Source organism: Macaca nemestrina, chromosome 5 (genome assembly GCF_043159975.1).
Source record: "Macaca nemestrina isolate mMacNem1 chromosome 5, mMacNem.hap1, whole genome shotgun sequence".
NCBI lineage: Eukaryota > Metazoa > Chordata > Mammalia > Primates > Cercopithecidae > Macaca > Macaca nemestrina.
In genome coordinates, this window is record NC_092129.1 from 154,977,792 (window position 1) to 155,004,129 (window position 26,338).

The 26,338-nt window shown below is 36.2% G+C and overlaps 2 protein-coding genes and 1 long non-coding RNA gene across 3 annotated transcripts in view; all 3 read right to left on the reverse strand.

Moving 5' to 3' along the window:
* Positions 1-4,166: 4,166 nt before the first annotated feature.
* Positions 4,167-7,608, reverse strand: LOC105491588 (olfactory receptor family 14 subfamily J member 1). Its single transcript, XM_011758106.2, has one exon. The coding sequence runs from the start codon at positions 5,431-5,433 to the stop codon at positions 4,396-4,398; it is 1,038 nt and encodes a 345-aa protein (XP_011756408.1). The 5' UTR covers positions 5,434-7,608; the 3' UTR covers positions 4,167-4,395.
* Positions 7,609-18,383: 10,775 nt separating this feature from the next.
* LOC105491590 (olfactory receptor 2B6-like) lies at positions 18,384-19,328 on the reverse strand. The gene has a single exon (XM_011758109.2). It carries the CDS (start codon positions 19,326-19,328, stop codon positions 18,384-18,386), a length of 945 nt encoding a protein of 314 aa, XP_011756411.2.
* A 270-nt stretch (positions 19,329-19,598) lies between these two features.
* LOC105491591 (uncharacterized) overlaps positions 19,599-26,338 on the reverse strand; it is a 34,681-nt gene continuing 27,941 nt past the window's right edge. Inside the window, exons 3-5 of the long non-coding RNA XR_011623140.1 lie at positions 22,471-22,636; positions 21,126-21,263; positions 19,599-19,914 (exon numbers count right to left, since the gene is read on the reverse strand). This is a non-coding gene — a long non-coding RNA (uncharacterized lncRNA). The remainder of the gene's footprint in view (positions 19,915-21,125; positions 21,264-22,470; positions 22,637-26,338) is intronic.

Genomic DNA, 26,338 nt, shown 5'->3' on the forward strand with positions numbered 1-26,338 from the left:
CTCAGTTTTTTTGAAAAAATTTAACAAAGTAGACCACTAGCCAGACTAATAAAGAAGAGAGAAAAATCAAATAGACACTATAAAAAATGATAAATGGAATATCACTGCTGATCCCACAGAAATATAAACTACCATCAAGGAATACTATAAACATCTCTATGCAAATAAACTAGAAAATCTAGAAAAAATGGATAAATGCCTGGACACATAAACCCTCCCAAGACTAAACCAGGAAGAAATCTAATCCCTGAAAGACCAATAACAAGTTCTGAAATTAAGGCAGTAATTAATAGCCTACCAACAAAGAAAAGCCCAGAACCAGATGGATTCACACCCGAATTCTACCAGAAGTATAAAAAGGAGCTGGTACCATTCCTTCTGAAACTATTCCAAACAACAGAAAAAGAGGAAATCCTCCATAACTCATTTTATGAGGACAGCATCAACCTGATACCAAAACCTTGCCGAAACACAATAAAAAAGGAAAATTTCAGGCCAATATCCCTAATGAACATTGATGTGAAAATCCTCAATGAAATACTGGCAAACCAAATCCAGCAGTGCATCAAAAAGCTTATCTACCATGATCAAGTCAGCTTCATCCCTGGGATGCAAGGTTGATTCAACATATGCAAATCAATAAATGCAATCCATCACATAAACAGAACCAATGACAAAAACCACATCATTATCTCAATAGATGCAGGAAAGGGTTTCAATAAAATTCAACACCGCTTCATGCTAAAAACTCTCAATAAACTAGGGATTGATGGAATGTATCTCAAAATAATAAGAGCTATCTATGACAAACCCACAGCCAATATCATACTGAATGGGCAAAAGCTGGAATCATTCCCTGTGAAAACTGTCACAAGACAAGGATGCCGTCTCTCAACACTCCTATTCAACATAGTGTTGGAAGTTCTGGACAGGGCAATCAGGAAAGACAAAAAAAATAAAAGGTATTCAAATATAAAGAAGGAAGTCAAATTGTCTCTGTTTGCAGGTGACGTGATTCTATATTTAGAAAACCCCATAATCTCAGCCCCAAATCTCCTTAAGCTTATAAGCAATTTCAGCAAAGTCTCAGGATACAAAATCAACATGCAAAAACCACAGGCATTCCTATACACCAATAATAATAATAATAAAAAAGAGAGCCAAATCATGAGTGAACTCCCATTCACAATTGCTGCAAAGAGAATAAAATACCCAGGAATACAACTTACAAGGCATGTGAAGGACTTCTTCAAGGAGAACTACAAACCACTGCTCAAGGACAGAGGACACAAACAAATGGAAAAACATTCCATCCTCATGGGCAGGAAGAATCAATATTGTGAAAATGGCCATACTGCCCAAAGTAATTTATAGATTCAATGCTATCCCCATCAAGCTACCATTGACTTTCTTCACAGAATAGGAAAAAACTACTTTAAATTTCATATGGAACCAAGAAAGAGCCCACATAGCCAAGACAATCCGAAGCAAAAAGAACAAAGCTGGAGGCATCATGCTATCTGACTTCAAACTATACTACAATGCTATAGTAACCAAAACAGCATGGCACTGGTACCAAAACAGATATATAGACCAATATAACAGAACAGAGGCTTCAGAAATAATGCCACACATCTACAACTATCTGATCTTTGATAAACTTGATAAAAACAAGCAATGGGGAAAGAATTCCCTATTTAATAAATGCTGTTGAGAAAACTGGCTAGCTATATGCAGAAAACTGAAACTGGACTCCTTCCTTACACCTTATACAAAAATTAACTCAAGATGGATTAAAGACTTAAACATAAGACCTAAAACCATAAAAACCCTGCAAGAAAACCTAGGCAATACCATTCAGGACATAGGCATGGGCAGAGACTTCATGACTAAAGCATCAAAAGCAATGGCAACAAAAGCCAAAATTGACAAATAGGATCTAATGAAACTAAAGAGCTTCTGCACAGCAAAAGAAACTATGATCGAGTGAATAGGCAGCCTACAGAATGGGAGAAAATTTTTGTAATCTATCCATTTGACAAAGGGCTAATACCCAGAATCTACAAAGAACTTAAACAAATTTACAAGAAAAAAAAAAAAAACCATCAAAATGTGGGTGAAGAATATGAACAGACACTTTTGGGATTCTCCGGGTTCAAGTGATTCTCCTTCCTCAGCCTCCTGAGTAGCTGAGATTACAGGTGCATGGCACCATGCCCAGCTAATTTTTTGTATTTTTAGTTGAGATGGAGTTTCACCATGTTAGCCAGGATGGTCTCAATCTCCTCACCTCGTGATCTGCCTGCCGTGCCCCTCCAAAGTGCTGGGATTACAGGCATGAGCCACGGCCCTGGCCCGACAGACACTTTCTAAAAGAAGATATTTATGCGGCCAACAAACATATGAAAAAAAGCTCATCATCATTGGTCATCAGAGAAATGCAAATCAAAACCATAATGAGATACCATCTCATGCCAGTTAGAATGGCTGTCATTAAAAAGGCAGGAAACAACAGATGTTAGAGATGATGTGGAGAAATAAAAACACTTTTACACTGTTGGTAGGAGTGTAAATTAATTCAACCATTGTGGAAGACAGAGTGGCGATTCCTCAAGGATCTAGAACCAGAAATACCATTTGACCCAGCAATCCCATTACAGGGTATATACCCAAAGGATTATAAATCATTCTACTATAAAGACACATGCACATGTATGTTTATTGTGGCTCTGTTCACAATAGCAAAGACTTGAAACCAACCCAAATGCCCATCAATGATAGACTGGATAAAGAAAATGTGGCACATATACACCCATGGAATACTATGCAGTCATAAAAGGATGAGTTCATGTCCTTTGCAGGCACATGGATGAAGCTGGAAACTATCATTCTCAGCAAACTAACACAAGAACAGAAAACGAAACAGTGCATGTTCTCACTCATAAGTGGGAGTTCAACAATGAGAACTCATGGACACAGGTAGAGGAACATCACACACCAGGGCCTGTTGGGGGGTAAGGGGGTAGGGGAGGGATAGCATTAGGATAAATACCTAATGTAGATGGCAGGTTGATGGGTGCAGCAAACCACCATGGCACATGTATGCCTATGTAACAAACCTGCAAGTTTTGCACATGTACCCCAGAACTTAAAGTATATTAAAAAAAGGAAAACAAAATCTCATGTAGAAGATTAAAGAAAAAAAACTCACTAAGGTGTATGCATGTGTAGATATCATAACCATTAATTCAAAAAAGTCCTATAAAAACATTCCCCATTACTGAGCAATTGCTCATTCCCTTTGTCATTAAAACATGTACTTTGATTTACTTCAAAACTGAGGGGACTAGTCCAGTTTTGTACTCTTGGAAATTATGAGTCTTTCTTGACGAAATCTGCAGCATTACACAAAATTGAATCAGATATTCAGATTCACAAGATTTATGCCCCCTTATCTCACACATTCATAAGTTGGATCTTTTCATTTGCAGTTTATCTATATTCTGTTTCATGGAACTAGGGAGCATCCCCAGGCTAACTCTGTAAAACCAATTTGTCAAACTCTTGTACAGATCAGAAAAGTAAAGGAATTAATATAAATATCTCCAGTAATAGGGATACACAAGGGTGATGACAATTTTATTAATAGATTATAGTTGTATATGCTTATATTTATAGATTGTACACCTCACACACACACATAAACATACACACTCACATTTGGGTAATAATGCATTTGCCATGAGTAAGGAACATAAATGACATTATTGTTTGAGTCAGACAAATATTAATTTGAATCACAGCTTAACTACTATTTGTTTGAGAAATCTCAGAAAAAATTAATTAATCCTTCCTAAATTTATTGCTCCTATTGGCAAAATGGGGACAATATGGCATAGCTAGAAGAGTTGTTTTCTTGAGTCAAAAGAAAAAAATATGTATAAACACTTGATACTTGCTAGGGGCTGAATACATTGTTGAAATCACCACTGTAATAATAGCAAAAGAACTTAATAAGAATACTTAATATGGATAGGAAACTAGGAGGCCCGCTGGAAAGACCATATATGCACTATCATATTACCCCAGTTAGCTTCAACTATCTCCAACCTATTTGTTAATAATGGATTTTAAATTATACAGGCCAGACTCCAAACTAATTGTCTTTCTCCTTCATTTCAGAAAAATTTCCCAAAGATGACTTAAAATAGCACTTGAATTGGAGGGAGGAAGGAAAGCCAATATTATTAGAAGCACAACATCTTAAATTTTGAAGAATTATATTTGAGAGGAGTATATGCAATAGACAGCTTGGAAGAGCGTTCTGGGAAGAAATTAGATTCACCCCCTTCCAATCTGAAACATAATAACAATGCCTTTCATTTCTATGGTTCTTTAGAGTTTAAACATGGCTTTTAAACACATCTTTCTCTGAGGAAGCTCTTCCTTTGACAACATCTTCCTCAGTGCTGCCTTCATGGCGTCATTCCGTAAGCTATAGATGACTGGATTGAGTGTCGGAGGTATCACAGTATAGAATATGGAGAATACAAGGTCCATAGTCGATGAGGAATCAGAAGGCAGTCTGAGAAACTCAAAGCCTGCAGCTGAAAGAAAGAAGGTGACTACAAATAGGTGTGGTAGGCAGGTGGAGAAGACCTTGGTCCGGCCCTCAGCTGATGGGATTCTCAGCACTGTAGAGAAGATGCGAATGTAGGAGAGCACAATGGATATCAAACAGATAAATGCTGTAGACGTCGTGAATGCAGCCAGTGCAATCTCGTTAATGGATTCATAAGAACAGGCTAGTTTCAGCATCTGAGGAACATCACAGAAGAATTGGTGAATGACTCTCTTCCCACAGAGAGGTATGGAGAAGTTAATGGCAGCATGCATGAGCCCAGAGAGGCCCCCAGCAATCCACACAGCTATCACTGCATGCCTACAGGCACTGGGATCCATAGTGGTCTCATAGTGAAGTGGTTGACAGATCGCTGCGTACCGGTCATAAGACATCACTGTGAGAATGGCCACTTCTGATGAGGCCAGAGCTATGAAGAAGAAAACCTGAAGAATGCACTGAACAAGAGAAATGTAACCATTGCCCATGAGTGAATTTGCAATGGACTGGGGGACTGTGACAGAGATGAAGCAGAGGTCCAGAAGAGAGAGGTGCTTTAAAAAGTAATACATGGGGGAATGGAGACGATGGTCCAAGGTAATGACGGTGATAATGAGGAGGTTGCCTGTCAAGGCCAGCAGGTATGTCACCAGAAACAGCAATGCATGTAAAATCTGAAGCTTACGCTCATCAGAAAACCCCATGAGGAGGAATCCACTCATTGCAGTCAAATTGACCATAGTCTCTCTGAAGATACCAAGTGTGACTCTGTTTAGGAAGCCAAAGAACAGTAGGAAGAAAATGCATGACATCTAATATATTTGTATGTCAAGTAACTCAGTTCCTCAGCATGGAGGTACTGAAATGAGATGAATTTATCTCCATTGTGATTAGTTAATATTCAATTAAAAAATTTAGCAATTATTCAGAAATAGAATCCCTAAATGTGATCAACAAGTCATAAACGTTTTCTGGAGCAGAGTTTGCGTTGTCAAAAGAGGGAGAAATTGATGGAAATGATAAAATCTTTACCTTCAACAAAGTCAATGAAAATGATATTAGCATACCAATCTCATTACATCTTCTATGTGATGCCTTAGTATTATAGTTATGCACTATACAGCTTCATTTGCTAACCAGCTAACATGAAGTTATTGATACCACCTCAACTCAGAGGCACATCTAGAAACAGCTCAGAAGCTAATCTAGAAGAGAGGTTCGCTCAAAGAACAGTCATATTTTTTCCTCTGAAAAGCTCTTAACATCTAAAAAAGATTACATTTGATTGTAATAAACTTTCCATAGAAATTTTGAAAAATGGAATGTCTCAAAATTGTAAACTGCAGATGCCACTGATATCAGGCATTGAATCCTGAGCTTTGGAGATCTTGCAACTAAATGACAAAGGTTCACTGTCAAAGAACGTTTAATTCTCAGAATTCTTATGACAACTTGGGGTTGGACATTTTCAATCAAATCCATTTGAAGAAATAAAGAGATTTTCTAAAATCTCTGTGATAGGGAGAATGCTAGGTAGTGGAGTATGTATCTTTCTAGTGCTATGTCTCATTGTGTCTTCCCAAATGAAAAAAAAAGAAACAGTATTTTTTTCTCTCTAGGACTTGAAATATATTAGATAGTGGGAGCCCATTTCTTAAAATAACCAACCAAACAAAAGAAACATCTATACCAGATGTAACAATTGTTAGGAGGATTAAATGATGTAACTTTTCCTATTTTATTTTAAATGTGCTATTATTGTAGAATCATCATCATCATAGAATCATTTTGTGTATCAGAATCACTCTGCCAACTAATTTTTGCCTCTTTTTTTTCTTTTTAAATCTGTGCATTTGTTGAAAGGTCAATCAGTATCATTTTCACTGAGTTTCTTTTGCACAAAGACTATTCCTTCACCATTTCAATCCATTTCTTCACCCTTGACCAATGGTATCTAACATATAAGTACTAAGTAAATAGTTATTTAACTGGATATCTACATAATTGATTTCAATTCTATATAGATAAAAACTTAATGGCCAAGTTACATGAGTTACTGCATCGGATTTTGAAGTTACTGTATCTGATATTGTAGTATGTTTCATTTATTAATCCCTAAGCTGTAGGAAACGGTTAAAAATCACTTAAACCAAGATCTTTCTGATTTTGCTGTAATTTATTTTGAGAACTGATTGAAACTAATTTTTAGGAAGTATTTTTTTTTTCCACAAGGCACAGTCTCAGGGATAGAAGGGCCCTTAATCCATCACCGATGGTCACATGCCCTGCTTCACGGCAGTAAGAATCAGAGGAAAACAGGGGTTACTTTCTTCAAAGTTTCTCTAGCTTTCTTACTCCTACAGCTTTCCTGGTCCTCCATTAGATATGGCTTAATTCCCATTGCTGCCAATCTTAATGCCTGGCTTAACTTGCTCCAAATATCAGATGGTAGTTTTGGAATTTAAAATAAATAGATTAAAACAATTCACTTATATTTTAAAACTTATTGTCTCTGGCTTGAAAATCAAGAGCATCATGTTATTTACCACTTCTAATACACATTGTTAGTGTAATTTAAGAAAAACCTCTATCATTTAGCGTCCCCATTAAGGTTTCTCCATAGAGGGAAGGAGGAGAAAAATCATTAGAAAAAACTTGAATGAACACACCATATTCTCCTCTCAACAACTCCCACCAACCTATTTTTATTTTTATTTTCTTTGAAGACATAGAGAATAATTTTTATGTCTGATGAATACAAGGATAATTTCATCATTTTAATTTCATTAGTTGCAAATTGTATTGATTGATTCATCACTTATCAAATAAGAAGGAAGGGAATCATATACATGTGGAGATACACTTAGGATTAAGGATGTACTGTGAGAACATATAAAACCTGTGTTCAATCCTTCCAAGTCATACCTGTATTAAATACTTTATTTTATAATAAAACTAAACATTTTTTGGTGGAGAGTATAATGATTCTTTGAATGTTATTTGTTTCCCCCAAGCATTTATTTTCTCTCTTCACTAACCACTTATATGCAAATTTTATCTTACAAAACATCTATAAACTGTCTATTTTTTAACTCTCATATGTTGTTGAAACACTCAGTTTTTTTTGAAAGTAGTTCTCTTTTAGGTTCAGTGGTACATGTGCAGGCACGTTATGTAGGTAAACTCTAATTCATTCCAGTAGCTGCTCTAGAGAGTCCGCATCCTAAGTCTCTTCTTCTCTATTTTCCTCTATTTCCTGGGAGGTCACATTGCCAACAACTTCAGTGAGAAAACGTAGGTAATTATATGTTAAATATCTCAGTTTCCTACCTGTATACAAATGAAATTATCTCTAATATGATTTAATTCCACCCATTCCAGGGTTTCAAAAGCAGAGAAAGAGCTCTTTTTTCCTTTCCAAGTCAGTGACCAACCCTATACACAGCCTTGTAAAGGCCATCTTTGCCACAGTATGCGCTTGCTCTCTCTCTGTCTCTCTCTCTCTTTCTCTCTCTCTCTTTCTCTCTCTCTCTTTCTCTCTCTCTCTCTCAAGAGCACACATTTTATGTGTGTGTGTCTGTGTATGTGTATGTATAAAATTCACACAAACTCCATGTCTAAAAATTCTAATAATGTTGATTTACTGAGATTACTTTTAATGAACCAGTCAGATTGTTTCACTATTCTCCGTTGATAAATGATAAATTAGAGATAGATAGATGAGAGATAGATAGATAGATAGATAGATAGATAGATAGATAGATGTAGATAGATAGATAGACAGATAGATAGATAGATAGATAGATAGATAGATAGATAGATAGATAGATGTAGATAGATAGAGAGAGAGAGAGAGAGAGAGAGAGAGAGAGAGAGAGAGAGAGGCAGATGAATATAGACAATCGTAAGACTTTTCCACTTTAAAGAAAAAGAAAAGCCTTCACTCCATACTTAGGACTTACTTATAATGTCCCTTCTCTTTACAGCCATGCTTTATGAGCAGAATAAGGTATCATTCTGTGCCCGGGCACATTTAGTTCAATTTTGAACCATGTTTATCATGCTTGCCTCATGAGTGCTCACAAACAGCTCCAGCAAATCCACAAATAACTGTCACAATGGAAAATTCAATGCACTCTTTCTATTTTGTTTTTATTTTAAACTTTCTCAAATATATGACACTATCATACAGTTCTTTGTTCTAAAACAGCTCTTTTCCATTGGCTCTATGCCACTTAGTTCTGGTTTTCTATTTCTTCTCTGAATATTTTTTCTTTTTTTAAATTTTTTAAAAAATGTACTTTATTTTTAGAGCAATTTTAAGTTTACAAAATAAATTGAAAGGAAGATAGAGAGATTATATGCCCCTACCCCCACATAGTCACAGCTTCCCCCATTACCAGCATCTCCCATTGCAGTTGTACATTTGTTATAACTGATCAATTTACATTGACACACTACCAGCCAAAATCCATAGCTTACATTTAGGGTTCATTCTTGGTGCTGTACATTCTGTGGGTTTAGGCAATTCATAATGACATGAATTCACCATTTGAATGTCATACAGATCAATTTCACTGCTCTAAATATTTTTTCTTAGTCTCTTTATCTGAGTCTTCTTTTAACATTTATTGAAATTTGGCGGTTTCCAAAAATTTGTCCTGACACTTTCTTTCTGTACTTCTGTTTACTCAAATATACTATTGTGCCTTTTAAAGAAGACAGATTATTTTCTTACAGAATAGAAAATAATAGTCGGCTGTTTCGGGCACTACCATAGGTCTTCTGGGTTGCAGGTCCTCATCTCCTACTTCATGGTTGGCACATCACTGCCCCTGAATGGGTCTTTGCCGTAAGGACTCACCTCTTCTTCCAGCCGTCTCCCTGTCACTGTTACCTATTTCAAAGAATGGCACAACTTTGCTTTAATCTGTATATTCAATCAAACACCAAAATTTTATTTGCTTACTACCTGTTGTAGTTATTACCTCTTGCTGTCACACGTACAGATTAGTTCAAACCTTCATTATCTCTGGCAATATTTCATTCTTCAGCTTTATGTAATTCTAATCCAACTTCAGTGCTGTTGTCAGGATAAATGGTGATGCCAATCACATCTTGTAACATTAATTTAGCTTTTAACTCTTTATTGACTTAATTGATTATGCAAGGATGCCCAAAAAGCTTAGGATGGCAAACAGTATCTTTACAATGCTTCCTGACTGCCATTCCCGTATTATCTATCACTGTGACTTCTCCAACCCCATGCCAATCTCCATGTTTAATAATGCTGACTGACTTAATCACTCTTAATAAATCAATCAGGTTGTATCACCATGCTGTGTTTGTTTTCTTAAATCACACTATTCCTCCTGTCTGAAAGTCCTCTCACTAGAATCTCCCCTTGTGGCTGGGCACTGTTGCTCACGCCTATAATCCCAGCACTTTGGGAGGCTGAGGTGGGCAGATCACCTGAGGTCAGGAGTTCAAAACTAGCCTGGCCAACATGGTGAAACCCTGTCTCTACTAAAAATACAAAAATTAGCCAGGCACAGTGGTGGGCGCCTGTAATCCCAGCTACTCGGGAGGCTGAGGCAGGAGAATTGTTTGAACTCGGGAGGCAGAGGTTGCAGTGAGCCAAGATTGTGCCATTGCACTCCAGCCTGGCCAACAGACTGAGACTCGTCTCAAAAAAAATAAAAAATAAAAAAATAAAATGGAATCTCCCCTCATTTGTTTGGCAAATACTTAACTATCTTTTAACACAGCTACATTGTCTCTTTCCATCTAAAATTCACCTGAGTTTAACTGTCGACCCAAGAAGAATTGAACACTGTTTGGAGCCCAGATTGCATTCATTTCAGATTCCTTATAATTTATACTAACTTTATTACACTTATTTGCATAGATTTTCCAGCTTATTTAACTGTTCTTAGTTAAGGAATGAGAAATTGTATGCCTTATTTACAGTTATAATTTTGATGACTCGCATAGTCACTGGAACTAAGCAGATGCTACATAAATTCTGGATAAATTTCATAAAATTCGGAGAAGTTTTACTCACCAGAGTGGATTTCTTAGTAGAAACAAATCTCAGTTGATCCTGAGACTGAGCATCTTTGTTCTAGAATCAAGCTGTTATTTCAGTCCGTGAAATTTCCATGTAGGGAAAGGACTGAAATGCTTTTATATAGGACCAAACAGGATGTAACTGCCCAGGGACATTTAAATTTCCTATTAACTAAGTGGTATTTGAAATAAAGCCAGTGCTGTCCAGGCACTAGGGACAAACATCGTGTGCAGGGAAGTTGGTGTTTCAGATAAATACTATGAGATCAAAGCAGGGGATTTCATGGACCTCTCCCTCAAGGAATTGCCTCAGTGGAAAGTAGTTAATTACTATCTTGGTTTAGCTAACTCTTGTAGTCGATGCATTTCAGGTTAAAAAATGAATATTATACATAACGTTTTCTGTAATGTAAGTTCACAGGTTTTTCTAGTAAAAACTATTTTTTCATTAATTAACAATTTCAGTTGAACTGGTCACCAATAAAATCATGCATGATTGCACTGGCCTTATTTAAAAAAAAAAAAAAAGGAATACTTAGTAATTGTTTATTTACATAAACCCATACATAATAGTAGAATCAAATAATCTCAGAATAAAACCAATACTTAGAGAGCTAAACTTTCTTCAAACATGGTGTCTTTTCTAAAATAACTTGAAACTTATAATCCAGTCCTCATTTTAACAATCCCCTAGATGAATATGAATAATTTTTACTCAAAAGTGAATGAATTCCATTCTTAAATATGTGTGGTTATGGAAAAGGCATTTTTAAATCGTGATAAGGACACAACATAAAATCTACCTTCTTAGCATTGAAAGAAATTTTTTAAAAACTTTTAGTATGAAAAATTTAATATATTATATATTTTACTTGGCAAACATTTAAAAATAGCTCTAAGTTTCCCTGTATACATATGTGTGTATATATATAATTTATATTATGTATATTATATACATATGAATTATATATATAAATATAAGAAACTGAATTGTAAATGTTGCAGACCAATAAACTTTATTTTGATCTCCAGTGGCAAATATAGTACCACATTAAGCACCACAATATGACAATACAGTGTCTCAATAAGGATCACACGTTCTCATAAGGTTGTTTATGAACAATAAGAAAGACAATGAATGAATGATCAAAAAAATACTCTGAGGTTCTTTTCATTTTGAGGAAAGAATTTTCTATTTTAACATAGACTTTGATTGTGATCTGATCAATGTTTTCGTAAAAGCTTTGGATACAGATAGTAGGTGGATTCAATATTATACATGGTGGTTAGTAGACAAATAGTACAAAAATTTCAACATACAACAATAATGGATGATTTAGAGAAAATTGTGTGATAGTTCAAATAGGATAAACTTTAATAAAATACTTTCCATATATAAAGTCACATTAAAGTTTGAGAGATGTGTGTTTTTCTTTGCTTTTTATTTTTTTTAAAGATTGGTTAAAACTAATTAATACATGCTAAGAGCATCCAATGACAATCAAAGTAAACAGTTAAAAAAAAAAACCCTAAGTAATATATCAATTGATGAGTAATATTTTCACTTTACTCTCTTCAGTAGACCGAAACTGAATGAGTCGTTTCAGAATTAAATACGTTAAGAAAATTGTAGACAAATGGATGTGTTAGCAAACAAAAGCGATTGTCATTCATTCCAATTACTAGAAAGCTCAGGGTGACCTATATTTTCAATATTAAAAATGTTTGTCTTTTAAAAACAAATTTAAATGTATCTATGTTCCTAGACTCAATCTAGTAATAATGGTTATTAGTTATATTCAGATGGTTGTTTTCTCAACATAAACAATAATTTTCAAAACCTGCTCCTGATGAAACAGTAAACACATTGGTATTAAGAAATATTTATTTATTTATTTATTTTTAAAGCAAGGGTTTGAATCCCTTACAAAAGTTCTGTGTAGACCTTTTTGAATTCAGTGAAAAAATCTAATTTCGATATTGTCATAAAATTCTTTCTTTTTTTTTTCCATCTACACTTTCAATTTCCAACTCCTGTGTCTACACCTTTAATATTCTGACTCCTAATTCAAGCCATGAAGATGTGTTTCCACAACTCCTCCAGGATAAAAGAAAGCCCGTATTAATTTATGTTAGTAATAATAACATTGGACAGTCTGAAGCTGCTTATGTGGCTTGTATAAAAGGGGTTTTCCACTAGAAGTTTACCTCAGGCAGGGCGAGGTGGCTCATGCCTGCAATCCCAACACTTTGAGAGGCCAAGGCAGGTAGATCACTACAGCTCATGAGTTCAAGACCAGCCTGGGCAACATGGTGAGACCCTGTCTCCACAAAAAATACAAAAATTAATTTATCTATTATTTTATTAATTTCTATTATTAAATATTTTCTTTATTATTTCCTGGCTTCTACTGACATGGATTTATTTTTCTTTTTTTCCTTAGCTTTTCAAAATCTTCTATCCAGACCACAAAAAATTTTCTCCATATCAGCAATAAGACTGTTTTGCTATCTTATTTATGTGGTTACCGAAGTAGTGCATTTACATTTTTTTCTATAACTTTTCTTTGCATTCACAACTTGGCTAACTGGTGCAAAAGCCCGAGATTCTGGCCTGTCTTGGTTTTGACAGGCCTTCTTCACTAAGCTTAATCATTCCTAGCTTTTGATTTAAATAAGAGACATGTGACTCTTCCTTTCACTTGAATACTTAAAGGCCATTGTAGGATTATCAATTGGTCTCATTTCAATATTGTTGTGTCTTACAAAATAGAAAGGCCTGAAGAGAGGGAGAGATGAGTGGGTGGAGCAATCAAAACGTACATCATTTATCAATTAAGGTCACTGACTTATATGGGCAGTTTGTGGTTCCCTAAAACAATTACAATAGTAACATCAAAGATCACTGATCACACATCATCGTAACAGATACATAATAATGAAAAAGTTTGAAATATTGTGAGAATTACCAAAATGTCACATAGAGATATGAAGGGGGCACATGGCATTGGAAAAATGGTATTGATAGATTTGCTCATTGCAAGGTTGTCACAAACCTTCAGGTGCAATAAAGTGAAGCATAATAAAATGAGGTAGGCCTGTATTTGGTCGAACATCATTCTGGGTGTGTTTGCAGAGGTGGCTCCTCTCTGCAGGCAGGTCCCCATTGACTTCCCAACTCTCAGCAGAGAGGATAGCTACTCTCTGCAGCTGGTCATCCCTTCATCTCTCAGTTGTCCTCTACCATGCTATTGCGGATCCTGGGACTTTCACTGACCTCAGAGGGGAGGAAGTGCATGTGGATTGGTCCATCCGTGGCCATGGGTGGGCAGAAAAAGGCACCACAAGACCCCACTCCAGTCCACCGGTGTGGCAGCCTGACCCCCAGCCTTCAGACTCTTCCCGGCCTGAGGATGGGGCCTTACAGGGACCCGCTCCCTTCCACCGAGGAGCCCGTCTGCCTCCTGACGCCTTCCATGGTTCACAGGCTGCTTGTGCCAAGGGGCACCTGCAGGACAACGCTTCCCCCTCATCCACTCTTGTCTGGCCCAACATCCAGAGGGGGCTGAGGTGGCAGGGCTCGATCATGCGTATACCTGGCAGGGTTATGACGGTGCCTGGGCTCAGCTCCACCTACTCCTAGGTTGGATCAGGTGCACAGAGTGGAGAGAGACCAGGCAGTAGGAGCAGGCACTTCCGAGCCTGCAATAGCAAAGGGGGCCTTCCGGGCTCTCAAGAGCACACAGAGGCCCAGGTCTACCGTCCGGATTTGGACAGCTGCAACTGTGCCCGGGGGTGTGGGGCTCCTGCCTGCTCCCAGCCCTCAAGAGCACACGGAGGCCCAAGTCTACAACCCTGACGTCGGTGGCTGCAGCCGCGCCCAGGATGGGCAGGGCTCCTGCCTGCCCCCAGCGCACAGGAGACCCGGATATGCTGCACCGACTTTGGCGGCTGCAGCTGTGCCTAGTAGGTAGGGGCTTTCAGGGGCGCCCTGGATAGAGTAGAACGCAGGCCCTGGCTGTAGGGAGTGGCAGGCTCCGAGGTAACCCAAACGCCTGGCGGACCCCAGGGGACTGGCCCTGGGAGGCCTGCGCAGAGCCTCCTCCCGAGGCCCAGGAACTCCAGCATGCCAACTGCAGTCACGGAGCTTCCCAATGTTGAATGCACTATGGATTACATCCAGTGCTTTTAGGTACTACGTATATTTAAACGTTGTGGTTTTCGTCTCTAGAAGTTGGATTTTTTAAAGTATCTTCCACATCTATAAATTTCTGAACATATGGTAAACAGTATAATTGTTTTAATGCCATAACTTGAATCATTCTAACATATGTGTCAGTTCTGAGTCAGGTTTGATTTGTTGTTTTTTTCCCTTACATCATATTTTCCTGCTTTTTTTCATGCTCAGTAAATTTTCATTGGAAAATTTTCTTTTACCGGGTATATTTGTAATCCTAGAAATATCCTTGAATTTCTTCTGGAGTAGTGCTACTAAATTACTTGGATACAGTTTGAAACTTTAGTTACTTCTTTCGAAGATTTGTTAGGTGCAACCAGAACAGTGTTTAGTTTAGACCTAATTATTGAAACTCTTGAAGCAAGACACTTTTGATTGCTAAACTCAATGCCTCAGGAATTCTTAGGTTTTCATTCTGGCACATAAATAGCTTGAGAACCCACAAAATTCCCAGCCTTTGCATAAGCATTGGGCACTATTTACCTTAATCCATTAAGTAGTTCTTTCCTCATTCTTGGATAGCTTCCTCACACACATATGCAGATCAGCGCTCAGCTAAACTCAAGCAGGGCCCTCTCTCTGTGTATTAGTCCTTTTTCATACTGCTATAAGGAAATACCCAAGACTGGGTAATTTATAAAGGAAAGAGGTTTAACTGACTCACAGTTCCACATGGCTGGGGAGGCCTCAAGAAACTTACAATCATGGTGGAAGGTCAAGAGGAAGCAATGACCTTCTTCACGTGGTGGCAGGAAAGAGAAGTGCAAGCAGGGAAAATGCCAGACGCTTATAAAACCATCAGATCTCATGAAAACTCACTCACTGTTACGAGACCAGAATAGGAGAAACCGCCCCCATGATCCAATCACCTCCCTCCCTCAACATATGGGGATTACAATTGAGATGAGATTTGGATGGGGACACCAAGCCAAATCATATCATTCTGCAAGTCGTGAAAGATTTTTCTATGTTTAGCATTATCTTTTCTGATGCTTTTTATGACAAATTCTGCCTTAGTCTGGTCGCTCAGTTCTGTCTCTTTTATTTCTGTTTTGTTCAAAAGTTGTACTCCTTGATATAAAGGTGAATATCTAATTTTATTTCAGCAACTTGTACATAGTTGCCATCAGAAAATATTTACCAAATAAAGGAATAAACATTTTCATCATAAGATAAACTTAATCATAGCAACAGCTCATTTAAATGATGCTGTTTTTGTTGTTTTATAACATATACCAAATGTTTTTATTTAATAATTTACTAATATTATTTTTAAGTTGTATTGGGTAGTTAATCCAAATCAACAATATGTAACTGTGATGAGAGTCAGAAAATTTCTATTGTTTCTAAAAGTATTGGGAATTATCCACTGCTCCTAGAATAAATATGATAGTAGACTTGGTTCTGATATAAATATTTTTACCTTATTGAATATGTTTTCCTACTGTTCCTACAGCACAGGGCATGTTTCTATTTAATGGCTTGCTGGATATTTGCATAATTGATGTAATATTTGATAACTTTTAATATTTAATAACTTTAATGTTTTGGTAATACTTTCAGGAATACTTAAACTATTTCCTTATTAAATATGTTCAACATTGCCTTGTTTTGATTTGCTTGCCTGATAGTACAGGTACTATAATTTATTTAATGATATATTTAAATATATAGCCTTCCAAAATCTCAGGCAGCATACATGCAGAAACATTATACCTTTATAAAGTCAAAAATTTTAAATTATTTAAAGATAAAATTTTTCTCTGGCATAGCTGTAATAATGAAAGTGAATCAAAATGTATTTCGAGAGCTTTGGGGACATATCTTGAGCAGCCACCCACATCAGCAAAACATTTCTCCAAGCACCCGTATTTCTATTTAAAAATACATGCGATTTTCTCAACATAATATATCCATGTTTATTCCAATGCAGAATAGTAGTTTCAATGTTCAATTATTTTGAGTTCTATTTATACTTCTAAGTTAAACAAACAAAAACAAGAATATGTTAACATTTTTATTAAGTGACCCCAAAAACCCCACAACATTTAACCTCTGAGAAACATACTCCTTTAATAGAATAAGTAAATAAATACAATAAGCATTTTTTTCATAATACATATTAGGATGTATTTTATTTCATGCCAATAGCAGACTCCATGTAAAAATGAGTCATGGGTTGGGAAAAATACTGTGATCCAAAAAATTCATAATGTCTAGGATCCTTTTCCAGATTATACTAGAATTAAGGAAATGAACTCACTTTCTCTTATATAGCCACGGGTCTTCGAAAGTGTTCCCAAAAACCTTTTCTCTGTGTTCCAGCTTCTCATCTGTCTTAACACTGGGAACCACAGAAAGTGGACATGCTCACAGTACAGGAAATAGAGCTTTGCACTGTTCTTTTAATGACGTGGATTTTTTGGTGAACTCACTCTATTTTCTCGTGGTATCTTTGGCTCATAGGTTTGTGAGGCAGTTTATAGCAATAGGCTATAAAAGTTTTTTTTTTCTAAATAAAGATAATAGATCAACCAAAGTTTTGAATTCCACATGGTATTCTCAAACCCCCACACTGAAATAGGACTAACTTGCCCAGTCAGTTGATGAAGAAAGTTTCCTTGTCAAAACATGTAAATTCCCACTGAGTTTGTGTCCCTAAATTAGAATTTTTTTCCATCTCAGGTTTTTCCCCTGCTGATCACTGTCCAAAGCATCTCACTGTTCATCTTTCCCCCCAGAGTAAGTTCTATGTGTATTGACCTAGGCCTCGTTGTTGTGTACCACGAGAGCATAAGACTGACTAAGGCAAAACATTTATGGCAAAAAAGAATTTTAAAAGAATTCATGGCAAAAAAATTATATTTAAAATCATCACCTCTAAATTTGTTCATTAATTTCACGTTCCATAATTTCATCTTAATGTTTTTGAACTAATTGTCTCTTGATTCTACTTGCCACTGAGACCTTAAAAAAGCATTTGAGGGTGATATAATTGGACATTGAATGTTAGAAGATGGCTAGATGGTGGCAATACATGTTGATCAAAATTAACTCACGATAGTACTGACATGTTTTTCTAGGAGTTGGGATCATTTCTAATTTAATTGGGATTCATTTATAAACAATTTATGCTAAATATATTTCCTAAACTTTCTAAATATCTTTTTCTCTGGATATTATACCATTTTCCCCTACTCTAACTAGATTAACTGGTCATTAGGAAAAGGGGAAAAAAAAGACTGACTTGATGGAATTCAATATTGTAAAGCAGGTATTCTCATAAGTGAAAAAATGCTACGTAGATTTTACCAAGAGTTAACTGTTTTTTTCTTAGTCTTGTTCCACTTGTGAACTTTGTGTCACTTGATACTATTCCCTCATCAATTCCATGTCTGACATCTTTTTGAAAGTCAAACATATCTATCCTTGCTTCTTAGGACTTCTTTTCAGAGATCATCTTGTCTTAATCCAAAACTCTTTAGTCAGTGATCTTCTCAGGGCAGCTTTCACATCCTTGTTTCTCAATGTGTAGATGAATGGGTTGAGGGTGGGTGTGACAATGCCATAGAAGAGAGCCATGACCTTTCCCCGGTCACGAGAATAGCTAGAGGGAGGCTGTACATACATACTGATGGCTGTGAAGTAGAAGAGGGAGACCACCAGCAAATGTGAGGCACAGGTATTGAAAGCCTTCCAGCAACTTTCAGCAGAGCGGATTCTCATTACTGCCTGAGCAATGAACACATAAGTGCCCAGGATGAGGGTGAGTGGCACCAGGAGAAGCGAAGCGCCTAGTACATTGAGCTCAGTTTCATTCACACCAGTATCAATACAGGCTAGTTTCAAAAGGGCTGGAACTTCACAGAAGAAATGGTCCAACACCCTCTGTCCACATCTTGGGGCCACCACTGTGAGAGTGGACTGGACAACGGAGTTAGCAAAACCACTGATCCAAGTGCCAGCAGCCATGTGGATACAGCGTCTCTGGTTCATGATGACTGGGTAGCGAAGGGGCTTGCAAATGGCAGTGTAACGGTCAAAGGCCATGATGGCTAGAAGTATGGATTCAGTAGAACCCAGGGCCAAAAATATATAGAGTTGGGCAACACAACCCCCATAGCTAATGATCTTTTCTGCTCCCCGGAGGTTGACCAGCATCTCTGGGACAGTGCTGGTGGTATAGCAGAGGTCCAGAAAGGATAGATTGGAGACAAAAAAGTACATGGGACTGTCAAGCTGGGGATCCAGGCAGGAAACTAGGATAATGGAGATGTTTCCAAATAGGGAAAAGATGTAGGCCACCAGAAAGATTACAAAGAAGGGTGTCTCTAGCCAGGGACGGTCAGAAAATCCCAATAGGATAAAATCATGTAGCGAGCTTTGATTGTTGATCCACATGTCAGCACTGGTAGGTGAAATTCCAGGTGAGACCTTTAAATACCCACAGTTAGGGATATACATCAACAGTAAGAGGAAACCACTGAAAATTAGAGATCAGAGATGCTGAGATTAAATTTTCATTTTTGCTCTAATCTGCATCTGTATCTTCATGACAGTAAAATGTCATTTGCCTCTATATCCTGATTATGATAAATTGTGGAGACAACATCATCAATGTAATATTGAAAGATTACTAAGAAAAGAATAAATACCACACCAGCAACATAGTTGGGAATTTTGCTTCTTTAATATATGTCTTCTGGTTAGCTACTCACTTCATTTGAGTTTTCATATTTTCTCTTCTAAACAGTTTTATTAGTACCACCATCAACTCTACATTCATGGATATTTAATGGTGGCGACAGAGTGTAGATTAAAACAGAAGGAAAAGGCAGAACTTCCCACAAACAGGTCAAACGAAGGCCAGCATGAAGGCTACAGGAGGATCTGCAGCCAGGGAGAGCAAAGACATCTTGGCATGTTCATCCGCTTTGTACAGATCATGGTCAGAAAACACCGTAAGAACTGCAGCACTTCATAAGGTCTGCATGATAAAAGGATGGAGTGTCAGGACTCGTTTTACCCCTTTCAAGTTTTAATGCTAGTCTTACTCAGAAAATTTAAAAATAGGGAGAAAACAGCCAGAAAAATCAAACAAAATTACACACACACAAAAACAATCAGTCCTTAGAAATTTGTTTGCTGTGAAAATGCAACTTTAAAAGTATCTGGATAAATCTGATGAAACTTTAATCTCTGGAAGAAATCACCACAAAGAGTTTTAAATATTTAAATCCTTGAAATTTGAGGATGTATATGAATTTCTAGTCCCTCAGGATCATTCTCAGCACATATGAACTTAATCATTTTCCCTCTCCCTTCTTTATTCACATATTTTCTAATTACTGATACTATTTTTGCCACTTAAATTGCCTCTATTCTGCTCTTTGCCCATCCAAATTATGCAATTCCTTTATCATATAATTTCTAAAGAATAACTCCAATTGCAAATGTTTCCATTCCCTACAATCCCAAATTTCTTGTTTTTGTTTGACTCTTATCTTTTAGTAAATTTGTCATATTTTTCTCTAGTTGTTTTATAAAAGACATTTATAAAAGACTGGGATTTCCTCCAAATCCCAGTCATTCCATTCATCAGCTGTGTGACTTTGGAGATGTCATTTAATCTTCATGTGCTTCAATTTTCTCATCTTTCAAATGAGCATAATTATACCCATCTCAGAACTGCTGTACAAATTAAGGAATAGAGTGTACATTGCAAACATAGCTCAGTTCTTGTCTTATACTAATAATTCAATGACTATTAATGATTATTATATACTTACCTAATTATGAATCCCCAGATATATTACAATTGTTTTATTTTTGTGCATTTATACACAGTTCATAATTATATTTGTAATAATAAATATTTATTAGAGGATAGTAAACAAAATGTGACTGCTCTGAAATCAGCTCAGGTCCTCTATTTACTTTTCTGATCCTCTCATTTGCCCTACATCATATTCTTCTTGTGATCCTGACTTAGTAGGGTTCATGTACTTAGTTGGCCAGCTCTATTTTTCAAATTGTGTCATCTGAGTTATAGACTTAGACCATGTGAATGACCATGTGAGTGACAGTGAGAAATGATGGGGATAAAAACTTGTTTCACAGCTAAACGTAAGAATCACTAAATTCAAAACTGATTTTAGTATCCATTCATTAACACTTCTAATTTCTTCATTTGCTTACAGAATAACAATTCTTTTGGTATGCAGAGGTCATCCTTCTCTTTGAATTATAATTGCATACATGTCACGTAAGATGTCAGCTGGACTAATTTCTTCTTTACCATTGTCTCTCAAATCTATCCATTAAATCTGTATCTATCTGAAAACATTAAGGCAGACATATAGAAAATAGTTCAGTGTCCTCTGATCTCTAAGTTTCAAACTATTATTCTTACTTACAATTGTTCTCTCATCTTCAAAACAACCTAGCTGGTTTGGAGAACAGCCTTTCCATTGTTAAAATGTAGCCATGTACATTTCAGTTCAAAATTCTTCAGTGGCTCTCCATATTCTGACACATTATATTAAAATGCACGCTTGGACTCAGGCCTCATATAACAAGCACTTGAACCAATGCAGACATATTCACTGATGCACCCAAACTTGTGACCGTCCCCCTTGACTCCTTGTATTTAGGCTGATGCGAAATGCCATTGTTGTTTTGTATCCTGTAAGGATCATCTCAAATGCAAAAATGTCCTTAAGTATTTCCTGCTCTCCTTTCTTACTGGTCATCCAGAATGTTTTATTTGTAATTTCTTGATGATATACTCATTTATATATATGACACATATATATATATCATGTATATATGATTTGATAATTTTTTCACGATATACTCATACATATATACTCATATATAGACATATATCCATATATGGGAGAGATAGAGATTTTTTTTCTGTCTTTTTTGTACTTGACATGCTTTCCTGACTATATCGATTACATACTTTTTTGAAAGAGTCAGCATGTGACTTTTAGAAGTAAAAGCATATGTTAAATATAATAGATATTTACTATGTGTTAATCAGTTTGAATTTAGTTGAAACCAGCAATCATGAAGCTTTTTCCTTTGGTGCTCTGATATGTTATTCCTAGATTACATTAGCATTTTTATCGTTATTTTTCACCTATGACCTCAATCAGTTTCACTCATATTTCAGCACAACCAAACCCATATACATCATTTACTAATTCAGAGCCCAAGAGGTCAAAGCAGAGTCAAAATATGCCCTATTGGCAGTTTTAGGGTTTTATTGCTAATTCTCAAATTGATGTAACTGATTAACCAATAAATAAATACATTTATTTTATTTACTAAAAACTAATGGACTTTAAATATGTCACTTCATACCCTTGTGACCTGTTTTGTTCAACCAGATCAAGAGAATTAAAATACTTGCATATAAACTCCATAGTACTTCAATGACAATTAGATGTATATTTCCTTTGTAAATTAAAAAAAACCTATACAAGACCATATATAATACGAAAGCAGTAGCTGCAATATTAGTAGGACTACTCACATGGTAAAATTACATAGAAGTGATTTTAGAAACTTCTGGGACTTCTCCTTTTTTAAACCTTGTCATTTTGTATCTCTATAATGCCACTCTTCATTCAAACTGGTGCTATCCAATTCCTTTCTTCTCCCATTTCTCACCTGGGACAGTGAGTCTTTAGGAATAGAGCCTTAAAAATATGATTACATTTTGTATTGTATCCCCAAAGAAATGGAACACATATCACTGTCAGTTGATTAGAAGATTATTATATAAATAAATTTTGATTCAATACTGAGAAATAATTTTATCTTTACATATATATTTCTGAATCCAATTTTGCCTTATCTATTATGGTCAAAGGAAGACTTCTTCTGTGTTGTAGGATTTCTTATAGAAGAATGCTTCTTAATCAGTATTCAAGTAATTCCTTGTCCAATTAAATTCCTAAAAAGACAGTTTTAGAATGCTACCTTCATTCTGTCTGGATTGTTTTCTTACTAGAGTCTCTTTCAGAATCTCATTTAGTTAGAACTCAGAAAATGTTCTAAATCTGAAGAAAGCTGTGTTTCTTTTCCTACATTTAAAAATTAGTAATAACATTTTCACAATCTTTATATTTTCCTACTGCTTCTCTTCCAGTAGGCACAGCTATTTGTTTCTATTAAGTGCTATTAAGTTTCTGGGATAAGTTTGGAAAGTTATGAATAAAATTAATTATATACTTTACCCGATGAAAACAGTAAAGTTATTAAAGAAGTATATGTAGCCTGTTCCCCTGGTGTTCCATATACTTCATTTGTGCCTAAATATTGAAAATATGTAGGAAATAGAGGTAAAGTGAGTAATAAGGAAATAATAGCAGTAGATAAACTCATAGAGTTAAGAGAGAAGAAAAATGGAAAGGAAAGAAAAACAATAAGACAGAAAAAGAAGTACATAAAGATAGTAAATTTTTGTCTAATACATAATAATAGTCACATAAGTAACTGTCAAATATACAAATACAAAAAGAAATGGAAGAAAAATAGAAAATAAAAATGAAAGATCTAAGACTAAATTCAGTAATTCAGCTTAAATGTCTAGAAAGGACAGCAGGGAGTACTTGCCTTTCTGACTGTATAAGAATCAAACGGAAATAGGAGAGTTTAATTTGCCTAAATCAGAAGTTAAAAACATGCTGATGATCCCCATGAGGGTGAAAACCTGGAGATGGGAGACAGAAGAATCTATAGATCTCTGGCAAATGGGGTGCACAAAAAAACGAAGAGTGATCAGAGAAGTATCTGACCACATGGTTTAAGAACACATGAAGCCCATTATTTTAAATGTTTACATCCTAATACACTCTTCATTGACTTTCTAAGCATGGCTCTAATATAATACGTTAATAAACAAAACTGAAATAATATTTAGATTTTCATTCTACCTGACTTATTTTATATACTTCTTAAGAACTTTTGCTATAGGTTTAATTCCATGCTCTCTATCTATCAGATTCCCTTGTTCCAAATTGTCATAGATTTAAACAACGTTTTGTTGCTGTTGTTGTTTGTTTGTTTTTGGGTTTGATTTTGTTTTTGAGACAGTCTTGTTCTGCCACCCAGGCTGGAGTGCAGTGATGTGATCTCAGCTCACTGCAACCTCCACCTCCCAGGTTCAAGCGATTCTCCTGTCTCAGCCTCCAGAGCAACTAGAATTACAGATGTGCACCACCATGCCCAGCTAATGAATTTAAACAACCTTTGATTTATCTGAGTGGTAGGCCTTTTAGAGCTAAATTTTCTCAAAAATCAGTACCTTAATATCTACAATCTTTGTAATGGAAATAGCAGTTTCAATCCAGAAAAGTGGTTTTAAAAAGTACACCTAAAAATATTTAAATGAAAATATAAAGTTTCAAAGGTAAATAATGTGATTGGTAACACATATTTTTCCATCAGTCTCCTCATAATAAAATAGTATTTAACAAAGATTGGCAAACACCGGATAGTTCATATCAAATTTTCTATCCATAAACTTAAATTTTTAAGTATATAATTGCTTTCATACCAGTATGTTCATTTTCTTCTTATAATATGCCTCTAAAGTAAGAATGTTTTTTTTACAATAGAAGAGAGGAAACTCAGGCACCAAGAGGTTATAGGACTTGCTCAAGCTTATAGATCTAGTAAATTCAGAAGAAAATATTTGAATAATACAATATTTTGAATCCTACATCAGTATACTTTTCATAAGCTTATTGTTATCTCAAACAAAAATGTATGTGGCTTGTAGAATAAACCCTTTACATTTTTTTAAATTTTTATAGTTCTACTCCTGAGTGCTCCCTTTAGCCTACTCCATGAAGCGATGACAACTTTGATTAATGTTCCCTCTCCAAATCCCTTCAGCATTTACCTGATGCTGGGTTGTAATCCATCAGTTTGTCTGGAGATGGGGAGTCCTGGAAGACTGACCTGGGGCCCAAACATGGTCCTCAGACCAGTTTGTTGTCTGAATTTCTTCTCAGCCCTCTTTAACATCAACCCAGTTCTCTCTGACCTACTGAAGGGTCAACCTCAATAAACCAACTTCAACTTATGGCCATCCATAGATGAAAGCTCTTCAGGGAGCTTTCATGCCATTACTACCTCACTCTCATACTTCTGTTTAAGCCTCCGAGATTCAAAATAATTAGCCTCTACTGCTGCCAACATGTCCAGGGGAAAATAACCAGAGGGACTAGAAAATGAGGACACCACAGAAGAAACCAAGAAAATGTTTCTAACGAAATACAAACTTTGGGCATGTGAATTTGGAGAGTCATCTAAGAAGAAAGAAAATTAGTTCAAGCAAGACTAAATCTCATGGTTGCCAAGATGATTTTTTTTCATTATACTTTAAGTTCTGGGATCCATGTGCAGAACGTGCAGGTTTGTTACATAGGTACACACATGCCGTGGTGGTTTGGTGCACCCATCAACCCATCATCTACATTAGGTGTTTCTTCTAACGTGCCGCACCCCCTAACAGGCCCCAATGTATGATGTTCCCCTCACTGTGTCCCTGTGTTCTCATTGTTCAACTCCCACTTATGAGTGAGAACAAGGAGTGTTCGGTTTGCTGTTCCTGCGTTAGTTTACTGAGAATGATGGTTTCCAGCTTCATCCATGTCCCTGCAAAGGACATGAACTCATTCTTTTTTATGGCAGCATAGTATCCCATGGTGTATATGGGCCACATTTTCTTTATGCAGTCTATTATTGATGGATATTTGGGTTCCAAGTCTGCTATTGTAAATCGTGCTGCAATAAACATACGTGTGCATGTGCACGTAGAATGATTTATAATCCTTTGGGTATATGTCCAGTAATGGGATTTCTAGATCAAATGGTATTTCTGGTTCTAGATCCTTCAGGAATCACCACACTGTCTTCCACAATGGTTGAACTAATTTACATTCCCACCAACAGTGTGTAAAAGCACTCCTATTCCTCCACATCCTCTCCAGCCACTCTTGTTTCCTGACTTTTTAATGATCACCATTCTAACTGGCATAAGGTGGTATCTCATTGTGGTTTTGATTTGCATTTCTCTAATGACCAATGATGATGAACTTCATTTCATATGTTTGTTGACCACATAAATGCCTTCTTTTGAGAAGTGTCTGTTCATATCCTTCACCCACTTTTTAATGGGGTTATTTCTTGTAAACTTTTTAAGTTCTTTGTATATGCTGGATATTAGCCCTTTGTCAGATGGATAGATTGCAAAAATTTTCTTCCATTCTGTACGTTAACTGTTCACTCTGATGATAGTTTCTTTTTTTTTTTTTTTTTTTTTTTTTGGAGACGGAGTCTCGCTCTGTTGCCCAGGCTGGAGTGCAGTGGCCGGATCTCAGCTCACTGCA

Bases quoted from the DNA above. Each gene is read 5' to 3' on its own strand.
- LOC105491590 (XM_011758109.2), bottom strand. From the start codon at position 19,328: ATGTGGATCAACAATCAAAGCTCGCTACATGATTTTATCCTATTGGGA.
- LOC105491588 (XM_011758106.2), bottom strand. From the start codon at position 5,433: ATGTCATGCATTTTCTTCCTACTGTTCTTTGGCTTCCTAAACAGAGTC.